The 11754-nt window shown below is 39.1% G+C and overlaps 1 protein-coding gene across 2 annotated transcripts; it reads left to right on the top strand.

Moving 5' to 3' along the window:
• Positions 1-1337: 1337 nt before the first annotated feature.
• exd2 (exonuclease 3'-5' domain containing 2) lies at positions 1338-11712 on the top strand. 2 transcript variants are annotated; one of them, XM_059353774.1, is made up of 10 exons: positions 1338-1398; positions 2979-3049; positions 3136-3572; positions 4305-4561; positions 5152-5278; positions 5708-6018; positions 6597-6703; positions 6876-7011; positions 8052-8420; positions 10296-11712. In XM_059353774.1, the coding sequence occupies exons 3-10, from the start codon at positions 3177-3179 to the stop codon at positions 10510-10512; spliced, it is 1920 nt and encodes a 639-aa protein (XP_059209757.1). In that variant the 5' UTR covers positions 1338-1398; positions 2979-3049; positions 3136-3176; the 3' UTR covers positions 10513-11712. The 2 variants fall into 2 exon arrangements, with proteins under 2 accessions (XP_059209757.1, XP_059209756.1); XM_059353773.1 differs by having other exon boundaries at positions 1339-1398; positions 3136-3587.
• The last annotated feature ends 42 nt before the right edge of the window (positions 11713-11754 follow it).

Here is an 11754-nt window from a genome sequence, read left to right as displayed (position 1 = left end):
AGATTTCATAAAATATATTGTACCACTCTTTTATTGATGGGATATCTGCCTTAAGCCATTTCTTTGTGGTTGCTTTTTTTAGTTGCTACACTCAGTATTCCAAATAAGTACTTTTGTTTGGAGTATGTTCCAAATAAAAGTATTTTTTGTCCCAAAAAATAGCTTTTAGTTCTGTGTATATCTAACATCACAGTGTGTGGACAGGCCAAAAATGTGGTAGTGATTGGTTTCTTGAGAGCCACAATTCCTCTGAGCAAGTGTGATAAAATATCTACTATAACTCTTCAGACAAAACAAGTGATTTGAATATGTCACCTTGGACTCTGGGAAACCTTTATCAGTATTTTAAAGTATTTATTGCATTTCATAGACTATGCCTTAATGGAAAAAATAGTTGGTCAAATAATATATATATATATATATATATATATAAGTAATATATTATTATCTGGACTACTGCAACTCTCTCCTCTTTGGCCTCCCTCACAAATCACTCCATAAACTTCAACTGGTCCAGAATTCAGCTGCCCGCATCATTACAAGAACCGCCTCTATCCACCACATCACCCCTGTCCTCCAACAGCTCCACTGGCTCCCGCTTCAGTTCCATATTCAATACAAAGTCCTCCTGGTAACTTTCAAGGCTATTCAAAACCTCGCCCCCCCATACCTGCCCGACCTCCTCCATGTTCCCGCTCCCTCAGATCCTCTTCCTCAATACACCTGTCTGTCCCCTCCGCCCGTCTCACCCCCATGGGGAGCAGAGCATTCAGCCGCTCTGCTCCCCGCCTCTGGAACTCATTACCACCCCAACTCAGGAACATTGACTCACTCCCCCATTTCAAATCACAACTCAAAACACATCTGTTTAAAACTGCCTATTCCCTCTGATGACAATTACCCTGTCCAATCTATTGTATTGTATTGTTCTTAATTCTGTGTATTTTATTGCTGTTTCTTTTCTATCTTTTTTGTACAGTGTTATTATTATCATTATTATTAATATTGTTATTATATAATGTCATATCTATAAATTAATGTTAAGTTGCAGCAAAGTACGTACAAGCACATGCATTGCTTAAATATGGAAAAGACTGGCCAAGAGATGCTACAGCTGATTAGACTTCTTTGCTTTCAAACAATGAACAAAGCATGTAGGATGCATTTATATTGGACGATTTTCAGAAAAATGAGATTATAAAAACAATTCCCAGTGAAACAAATGGTTGCTTGTGATCTGCGGCAGTGGTCTTTTCTGTTGTTATTCCATCCATCCGGCAGGTGGCGCTGACTGCAGAGCGGTTATAAATAGAGCCCGGAAGCCATGGGTCAAACCAGTAAAGATAATCAAGAATACATGTGTGTGAAACCAGCGTCGTATTTGTTAAAAACATAAAGGTAAGACTGAAACTTCATACATTAGAACACAGAAGTCCCGCTCTGCTGTCATTCAGTTATGTATGCAGCTCAGCCCAAGGACGCAGGGCTTAAATATAAATAAATACAAGCTGCAAAGTTAACGAGCTAGCAGGTTAACCGGCTAGCTATAGCGGCTAGCCGGGCTAGTTTAACTTTCACTTAACGAAAAACGCGAACCAGGATAATGATGGAAACAAAATTTCGCCAGTCTTTGCCGTACATACTCACTTCCATGTGAGGTGACAATAATCCCGGGTTCTGTATGTGACGCTGTTTGTACCTCAGCTAACGGTCGACGCTAGCAGAAGTTGTGCTGCTGACGCTAACGGCAGAAACGTTCACTGCGCTGGTTAACGCTTATTGATGTGTGTGTAATGTTATTGAACGATATAACGTCATAATATAGCAGCTAGGTGTTCAGTTTAACTGGTTCTGCTGTAAACATTTCCTTTCAAATGAGCGTTATAGAATATCGTCACACTGTTAAAATAATCTCCTAAAGTCATTTTTTGTCAAAATTGTTTTTTGTTGTTTTGCCTCAATCATCTCCTCATGACGCCGGCCACCTGTGGTAGAATCACCCACATCCTCAGTTGATCAGATCATGTGATTTTACCCCTTTAAGATCATCACTTCTTTGACAATTTGCCACATTCATAGGCATCAGATAAGAACCCAGCAAAGAAGAGCTAGAGGGAGATTGATTGTTGATCAGTTTAGTTTATCAGTGTTTTATTGTTGACACTAATATTGGTAACACTTTACTCTAAGGTGTCTACATAAGAGGGACATGAGCATGTCATAAACATAACATGGTATGTGTCGTGAATATTAATGACACTTTGAAGTAACATGAATGCTCATGATACTTGTCATGTCATGTTTCTGACAGGCTTGTGTGACTCTTATGTAGACACCTTCAAAATAGGTTTTAGGGTTTTAGTTATTATTTCTCTTAAGTTACACACAGTGTTATTACTGTGCCAATAGCCATCCTTTGTTACATCCTATTTGAGTGAAATGATCAATACATGTCATATGTTACACTTTTGGTGAAGTTTTTGTGTTTCCTGCAAAATTTGAAAAAAATAGTTAGGCGATTATTTTAACAGGGTGACAAAATGTTGGAGAAAAAACGTTAAGCAAGCCAGCTAACGTGACCTGGGAACGGTGTTGCACTAAATTTTCTCACCCATTCAATTCTGTGACTTCATTGGGAATGACAGTTTTACAACGGTATACTTTTTATGTCATCATGCTTAAAAAATGCTATACGTTATTGGGTGTCTATCACTTGCTTTACTTAGTTGCCAAACTTGTTGGCTCCATAGTATTTGATAGTCATACATAATGATGGCTTCAGAAACGGACCAAGCGACACGGAAGGGACACAGAATTTAATGGCAAAAACACAGCACTTCTTTCTCCCCCACACCTGTCTCTTTTTTTATGTAATTAATCCTCTGATGTTACAATGTGATTGTGTATGTCAATAAAACTTGGTTTTATTATTGACTTCTTTATGAATGTAGGAGCTGATGTTGTCTTCTTCCTTCCAGAAAGATGCAGAGCCTGTCCAGATCACAAAGACCAAGCCAGGTTGACATGGGATCCCACTGACACAGGAAAGGTAAAACATCACTCACCTTTTTGTTAACAATCCCATCTGTTCTGGCCACTGAGGATCATCTGAGCTTGTGTGTCTTTTGGCTCTAGGTTTGCACTTTTCAGCCAGCTGACGATCACTACACGTCAACATGTCTCATCGGGGGCCTTTAACTGCTGTCCTAACAACAGTACTAGGGGCAACCGTAGGAGGGCTGCTCATATGGCGAGTTTACCGAACAAAGAGGAAGCGGCTGCCTTCCGTTCAGAAGGTGGCTGATCCTGTGGAGGCTCCATGTCCAGTGGAAAAGGACTTTTCAACTGTGGAGCATCAACATACCCAACCGCCACTTGTTTTGCAGAAGGAGTTTAAGGCTGTGGAGTGTCAGACCACACAGCTGCCCCCTCCCGTACAGATACCATCTTCAGAGAAGCTGCTGGAGGTGAAACCAGTGATGGTGAGCTGTGAAGAGGAATGGCAGCAGCTGTGGCCACTAATGCAAAAGGACCTGTCAGTCTTCCCTGTGCTGGGGCTTGACTGTGAATGGGTAAAGACCAAAGCCGTAAGAAATACCTTTTGCATGTTTTTAGATATGAAGAGGAAAAATCCACCCTGAATGATTTAGCGTTGTACCTTATGTTTGGATAATTCTTTTTATTTTAGTATAGTTCACTTATTCCTGTAGGTAACTGACACATATGTTGTATGACAGTTTGAGTCGATACAGTTAGAGTCTGCATTATAAAAATGAAAATTTAAGTTAATAAATATGGATATGGATAAATAAATGGCAAATGTATATGCATTTAAATGTAAAATTAATTTAAAAAAATTAACAAAATAAATTAAATATATATATATTCAAATAATATAAAAACAATAACTAAAGAATTTTGGAAAAAAAAAAGATTATGTTGGTGCATTTTTAATATTTACAAATAAAAATTAATGAGGCCACTGCTACAACTTACTGACATTCCTTTTTTATATGTTAAGCATTTTGGTAAGCTATATCCAGTATGTCCAAGTCAGTTACTCAAAACATACAAATATAAGTGACAGTACACATTGGTGTTTATGTAGATACCTTTTTAAAAGTGCTTGAATTTTACCCTTTTTGAAAGCTGTACTAAGCCTGATAAAGCATGTACATATAAAATGCATTTAACATCTAATCTGCAACTCAACTGTAAGATTATCATGAGGGTGGAACATTCTCCTCCTTTAGCATTTCAGTGTTTCTGGTTTTGTCTGACCTGGCCGCTGCTTCCTGTTGTAGGTGTCTGTGAAAGGACGTACGTCTGCGGTTTCCCTGCTGCAGATGGCCACATATTCAGGTCTTTGTGTTCTGGTGAGGCTGCTGGGGTTTCGCAATGGCCAGCAGCCGTTCCCTCTCAGCTTAATGGAAGTCCTCCGAGACCCACACATTATGAAAGTTGGCGTCGGCTGCTATGAAGACGGCAAGCGTCTGACACGTGACTACGGTCTGTCGATGACCTGCACAGTTGACCTGCGTTACCTTGCTTTAAGACAAAGGTACATTTTGGTGTGGCTGTTTGTTTTCTTCCTTTTTATTCTTAAAGTGTTATAGTCAAAGTAGTTATTTTGGATTGGGTTGCAATGTTTTTCTTTTTATCCTCTGTATTATTATTATTGTATATATTTGTTTGAGTAGTTTCCTTGGATTGGTATATAGGATTGTTTTTTTTTTGTTTTTTTTTCCCTATTCTCTCTTTTCTTTCTTTCCCCTTATTGTATATATTTATGAGGATCTTAAACTCTAAGCTATATTTATATAGGGTTTATTTATTTTTTTTATTTATCTTTTTTTTCTCAGGGTAAATGTATATTGTAATAGTTTGTAATTTTATTCTATTTTGTAGATGTGGTAATTGTATATTGGATTTTTATAGTATTGTGATTTTGTATGTAGTTGTAAAAGCCCAACTAGGGACAGGAGTTGAAAATTAGCTGAAGCTATATCTCTATATGCAGCATATCGGATGCATGTCCTGTATGTATGTTAACTGCATTGTCCCTATCAAATAAAAAATAAAATATAAATGTTAGTCGCATTGTGATATGATCCCTCAATTGATCATCATAAATTCTGTCTCTGTTTTCAGGCAAACTACAGTGAATAATGGCCTCAGTCTGAAGTCTCTGGCAGAAGATCTGTTGAATGTATCTCTGGATAAATCTCTGGAGCTGCGCTGCAGTGACTGGGAGGCAGATCAACTGACGCTACAGCAGGTGATGAATCATCATATTAAAGCAGGCATCATTTTTCAATTTTCTCATTTTTAACATCTTTAGTGAATAATTCTACTAAGTGTAGAGTTGTAAAGTAGGATGAGCTGTTTTTGTGCCCCTGTTTTGTATTTTTTCCACAACTGCAACAGCAAAGGAACACTGAAATGAATTACCTTTGACTGGTCATTTCTTCACATCAACATAAATCTACTGCTCTAGGGTATTGTAGCTGTTACATATCCAGCTATATTTGCCAGATTAACAGAAAAAAACATGATTTCTCACAAACAGTTGAAATAATGACATTTCATTAATCTATACGATCAGGGCGTTATCCAGGAGAGTCCCACATTTCTTGCTGTGTTTCACCCTCTTCACACTGTCATTCTGTTCCTGTTTTTCTAAATATTTCTCATTTGTTTACCCCAGATGACTTATGCAGCCAGAGATGCCCAAGTTTCCATCGTTCTCTTCCTCCATCTCCTCGGCCTCCACGCCGGAGCTGGTCCCGAATCTTCCAGCGGGAGCTCTTACTCAGAGTTGGCCGCCCGCTGCCAGGGCCTAGTGGACGTGCCCTTCAGGGGCCGAGGAGACGGAGACGCAGGGGCCTCTGACGGCGAGAGGAGGCGAAGGACGCGGAAAACGCCTACTTATGAAAGCCCGGAGTCTGGAGATCAACAAGTCCCAGACCCTCGAAAGAATAACAAGAGGAAACCGCTTGGTGTGGGCTATTCTGCCAGGTGAGGATGGACCTATCGAAGCCATCAAACAGTTTGTCACAACTGCTAAAAATGTATCAACATATATAATATATAATATTATAAACTGTCAAATGCAAGATGGTCCTTTTTTAAAATTTAATAGTAAAATTGTTAGGTTAACCATCCTGTTACGTTCATTTCTCAGGAACAATGTGAATGGTGTTCATTGGTCAATTTTGGTCATGTTAAATTATCCAAAAGTGTCAGAAACATAACTCCATTACTAACATCAATCAATATTTAGTGCAGTATTGTTCTTTACCTCTCACAGATCATGGTTCAATGAGGATAATTCACTCATTTTCATGAAAAAATAATGTTAAAACTTTTTTATGTACATTGGAAAAACCAGCATATAAAATGCACTGTTTTACATGGCATTGATCTTTTTAAAATTGTATTTTACATTTTTAAATGTTTTCTTTTTATGAAAAAATACTTTTTACAATTTTTTTTTTTTTTTTAGATTTTTAAACTTTGAAATGGGTCGATTTAACCCGCAACCTATCAGGAGGGTTAAAAGAAAACACAACTCAGCCCCTCTGTCTTTGTTACAGGAAGTCTCCTCTCTATGATAACTGCTTCCTGCATGCTCCTGATGGCCAGCCTCTGTGTACCTGTGACAAGAAGAAAGCCAAATGGTACCTAGATAAAGGAATAGGAGGTACACGGGATAACTCCAATGTGTAAACACTATAACACAGGATATCTTGATAGTTTAAACTACAGCATGAAATATCTCCCTGATTCAGTTAGTTAAAAGACTTTTACTCTACTTTATTTCCTGCATTAATACCTCTGAAGATATAATTTACGTTATCTGTTTCTGACCCCAGTGCTCCAGAGTGAAGAGCCTTTTGTAGTGAGGCTGCTGTTCGAGCCGTCGGGGCGCCCCGACTCCCAACAGGACTATTATCTCACTGCGAAGGAGAACCTCTGCGTGGTCTGCGGCAAAGCAGATTCCTACATCAGGTTTGACTGGTTTTATTTTAGTTTTAATTCTCTTCTAGCTGGAAAAATCTGCAAATTTCTATTTAGACAAGGAATGATATCAACCAATTTTTTAATTGTTTATCTTTTTTTTTTGGGTTCAAATGCAAAGACTTCCAGTTACATAGAGCGGAGAAAAGCAGCAAATCCTCACATTTCTGAAGCTTTTTCTTGATAAATGACTGAAAGTATTTATTGATTGTCAATAAAATATCTGTCACTAGACAATTTCAGGACTACATTAACCCTCTAAACCCCAGACAGTTTTTTTAAGTCCTGTATCTCTATGGGAGCAATTCAATCATAGGTTGAAGTAGTGACAACTTGAAAATCTCTTTTGTGCAGTTTAACAGTTGCGATAAATAATAAGTTGAATTTATTTAATAATTTATATTACAAAAATTGGAATACAAATTGAACTACAGTCATGGAAAAAATATTAGACCACCATTGTTTTCTTCAATTTCTTGTTCATTGTAATGCCTGGTACAACTAAAGGTACATTTGTTTGGACAAAAATAATAACAAAAATGGCTCATAAGAGTTTAATTTAAGAGCTGATCTCTAACCATTTTCTTTTTTTTCTTTTTTTTTTTTATCATAACCAAAATCCATCCATCCATTATCGTTAACCGCTTATCCGCACTTGGGTCGCGGGGGGATAACCAAAATCATTATCAAGAAAACCATGAAAAATGGCTAGATATCAGCTTAAATTAAACTCTTTTGAGATATTTGTTGTTGTATTTGTCCAAACAAATGTACCTTTACTTGTACCAGGCATTAAAATGAACAAGAAATTGAAGAAAGCAAGGGTGGTCTAATCATTTTTATATGACTGTATATCAAGTGTTATCAGTATTTTAAACCAAAGACTTAATTTGCCAACAGCACGAATAAAACACTTAAAATATTATGCAAATAGTTGTGAATTAATCAGATCTGTCATGTAGTTATGTTCAGTTGAATTGTGTAATTAAATATTAATCTTTAAGATAACATATTTGCCTTTGCTCCCACAGGAAAAACATTGTGCCGCATGAGTACAGGCGGCATTTTCCCACCGAGATGAAGGACCACAACTCCCACGACATCCTGCTGCTCTGCACCAGCTGCCACGCCGCCTCCAACGTGCACGACAGTTTCTTGAAGCAGCAGCTGGCTGAAGAGTTCGCCGCCCCTCAGGGCTGCGAGGAGGGAGTTCGCCTGCTGGAGGACTCGGACCGGCGGCGGGTGCGTTCGGCGGCCCGGGCTCTGATCACAGCCGGGGAAGGATTGCCGGAGCAGCGACGAGAAGAGCTGCTGACGCTGATCAAGAGCTTCCTCGACACGAACGAGGAGCAGGAGCTGACGGACGAGGCCCTGCAGCAGGCCGCCGGCTTGGAGACCAGGTGAGCTTCAACTTAGGCTGTAAACAATTGTTATATTATTCGATTGTCATTACATCCTTGCAGTCATTTGGTCCCTACTGAGTTTCCTCAACTCAACTAAATTATCTAATAACAAAGATGGGTGAGGACCACAAATCTGTAGTGCTCTCACACCATGTTGAAGGGCAAAACTAGCACTTTTAGTGGACTTAACGATACATTGATGGTGCACAATTTTAAATAAGAATTACATTGCAGCCCATGTTGTGGCTGCCAGCTGAAAAAAACACAAAACGGGGATAATACAGTTTCCCAAATCAGTAGTTTATTGCGACATTTTGCTATTAGGCTGAAGTTTACATCAGAGAAGGATTAAATTCATAAACTTCTCAAACAAAAGTTGTGTTTCCATTGAGTTCAAAAAAATCTTCTGACTGAAATTTTATTCTCACTACAGCCAAGTCACGTGCAGTGTGTGAAACATGTTCCAGGTTAGGTTACTTGACACCTGCTTAAGAAATACTAATGCATAAGAATTCAGCACCAAATGCAACCATCACATTTAAATGCTCAACCAATACCGGTTTACAGGGAGAGGATTTTAAACTGCTGTTCTATTGAATCTATTGCATTTTTTTTCGCCTTTTCAATTTTTTTCAAATTTTTTTTTTGCAAAGCTTGTCTTAACACTCTAAAATAATAAAGCATCTACATAACTTTTCATCACATGTTTTTTTTCCCTATTTCAAGTAAACCTTTTATATATAAGAAAATGGAAATAAAAAAATACATCAAACAGTCCCAGGGTTAAATAAGAACGGGTGCAAATCTCTATAGTGCTTTATCTTATTAAAAAAATGAATAACAAACACAACAAGCATCAAACAAACACCACAATTAAATTGCTAATAGGCTTTGTAGCAGTACAGTGTGTATGTGCTGCTGCTGCTGCAGGAGGTGTTCACTTAGCGATCTCTGTTTGTTTACAACAAGCACCAGACACTCTGTGCACAATTAGCGATGCCGGTTAATTCACTATCACGATGTTTATGATCAGCGGCTACGCTGTGCATAATTAGCCATGTGATCACGGATCACGGTCGAAACTGTCGCTAAGCAATTAAGCTACAATCGAAAACTGTACGTCACCTCCGGAGTCTAGTAAATCCCTCTGGGTCCCTTTTTTGTAATGGAGACACTCGCAGTGTAAGTGGACATTTAAGAGGGTGTGGCCTGAGACTTTCCCAGCGGCCACTCTTTAACCTAAAGGAAACACGGCTATTGATCTCATAAGTGGTCTCTGTGAACTCCAAATGACGGAAATCCGTCGTAGGGACGGAGATCTTTAATCCATGAGTACTTTTTGGAAAGCGACTGAGTGTTTTGGCTGCGCCCAGTAGTTAGTTCCCCTTGGTCTCTGTTCCCATACAGGTACTTTTAAGTACGGTGAAGTTGGGTGGATCCTCTCTGCCAAGCCACACCCATAGCGACTCATCAGAGGGAAAAGTACTTAATGGAAACGCGCTTTAATATGTTGACGCTACAACTTTGCTATTGGCTTTGTTTTATTAGCTTTATTGAGAAGCCTATCAGATACTGCATTCATTTATTTATGAAAATACCAATATTGATATTTGACACTTTAAATAAATAGCCTATACATCTGGCAATGTTTGTAATTTGTGTGAATGCATAATTTTAAATATTTAGGGCATAAGTTCTTGAAATTGTTGTTAAAGAGGTGTGAACAATGGCTAAAAAATATCTTTTGAGTTGATACCGGATAATGATATCGGCCTCTTAACGTTATATTAATCTGCAGCGTTGTATGTGATCTTTTAAAGAGCCATGTGAGTTTCATTCCCAGCCCTCTGACTGCTCCTCTCTCCTCTTAAGGATTTTCAACGAGGCGTACGTGCCTCACGGTCTCAAGGTGGTGCGAGCCAGCGCCGACCGCGGCCTGCGGGGCCTGATGGACCTGGAGCGCCGCTGGAGGCAGCACTTTCTCACCGCCATGCAGCCTCGCCACCTCCCCCCTCTCTGGGCCGTAGACCACAACCACAGCAAGTACCTCCGCAAATACGGAGAGGACCTGCCCATTAATCTCAACTGACCAACTACTAGCTACTGACCCGGACGGGAACTGAATCTTCTCACTGAAACGGCTGAATTTGAAACTTCCACAGTTGCTTTGTGAACTTTAAACGCCAAAATCGCTTTATTTAATGAGCGGATGACTGAACTAATCCACCAGCCGAGACTGAAATGTTACCAGCATGTTCAACTTCCCACGATGACTTGTGTGTGTTTGTAAATACACTCGATCTGCGATGGACATTGGACGAAGTTTCACTCGAATTTCTGGTGACAAGTGGACCTGAGTGCCAGTGAGCTGCTGCTTTGTTGAATGAACTGAATGAACTTTAAGCAGATACTCCCGAATGGAACTAAATCAGCACTGAATCTGAAAAACACTAACAAGTGATTGCATATGGACACTTTTTTATCATGAAAAATGTATAATTATTTATGAAAAACTTAAAACTATTGAAATTTATGACCTGATTTTTAGAAGAAGCTGCAGCCTGCTCTTAATTTCCCCATTAAATTGATTTAACTCCCCCTGTCCCCCTTGCAGGTTCGCAGCTATCAGAATAATGTTGCTTTGCAGAGAGAGGGTCATTTTAATATGACCTGAAGTTAAACAGCTCTCCACCCGGCTTTTGTTTTCAGTCTGTTGTCTGTTTTAAGTCAATAGATGAAAGTTTCCTAGAAGCATCTTGAAATCAAATCTCATCTTTTGGAGGTTATTAAATAGATGAGTTTTGGTCTGGAGCTGCCTGTGGGGCGTGAATGTGAGTTTGTTTTTTTGCGGTGGGGGAGATAAATGCTAACCACAGTGAAGTTGGCTCGTTTGCTCGATCATTGATGTTGCTGTCCTGCTGCTGATCCTCCTGATGGTTGGGACATCTTCCTGGCTCATGTTTTAATGCGCCTCTTAATCCCCAAACCTGACTGGAGGCTCGTCGCCGCATCAGGACGTGACCTCGTTTCAATTTTACAGCCGTTTCACCATGACGTCGTACAGAATCCAAACTGCACAGTGAAGAAAAGGTGCCAACTCTTATGCGATTTATCAAATTACCTTCAAACTTAATTCCCTTCTCTGCGAGGCAGACTTATCCTTCAAACGTTAATTTACAATGCAGCTGCTTTTGTCTTTAGTTGTATTTTTCTGGATGTAAGCCCTGACTGAAGCTGTTTGTTTCTCTGATTTGTGAATGATACAAAAATAAAGTAATGTTTGTATTAATCTTCTGTTTTGTTCATGAACACACATTTTCACATTTAAAAA

This window comes from Centropristis striata, chromosome 16 (genome assembly GCF_030273125.1).
Source record: "Centropristis striata isolate RG_2023a ecotype Rhode Island chromosome 16, C.striata_1.0, whole genome shotgun sequence".
NCBI classification, from domain to species: Eukaryota; Metazoa; Chordata; class Actinopteri; order Perciformes; family Serranidae; genus Centropristis; species Centropristis striata.
Note: the sequence above shows the minus strand (reverse complement) of the source record. Positions and strands in the feature narration are given on the sequence as shown.

Coding starts and splice junctions, on each gene's coding strand:
- exd2 (XM_059353773.1), top strand. CDS start 3,177: ATGTCTCATCGGGGGCCTTTAACTGCTGTCCTAACAACAGTACTAGGG. Junction 4,562..5,151: donor TACCTTGCTTTAAGACAAAG/GTACATTTTGGT, acceptor CTCTGTTTTCAG/GCAAACTACAGTGAATAATG. Junction 5,279..5,707: donor ATCAACTGACGCTACAGCAG/GTGATGAATCAT, acceptor TGTTTACCCCAG/ATGACTTATGCAGCCAGAGA.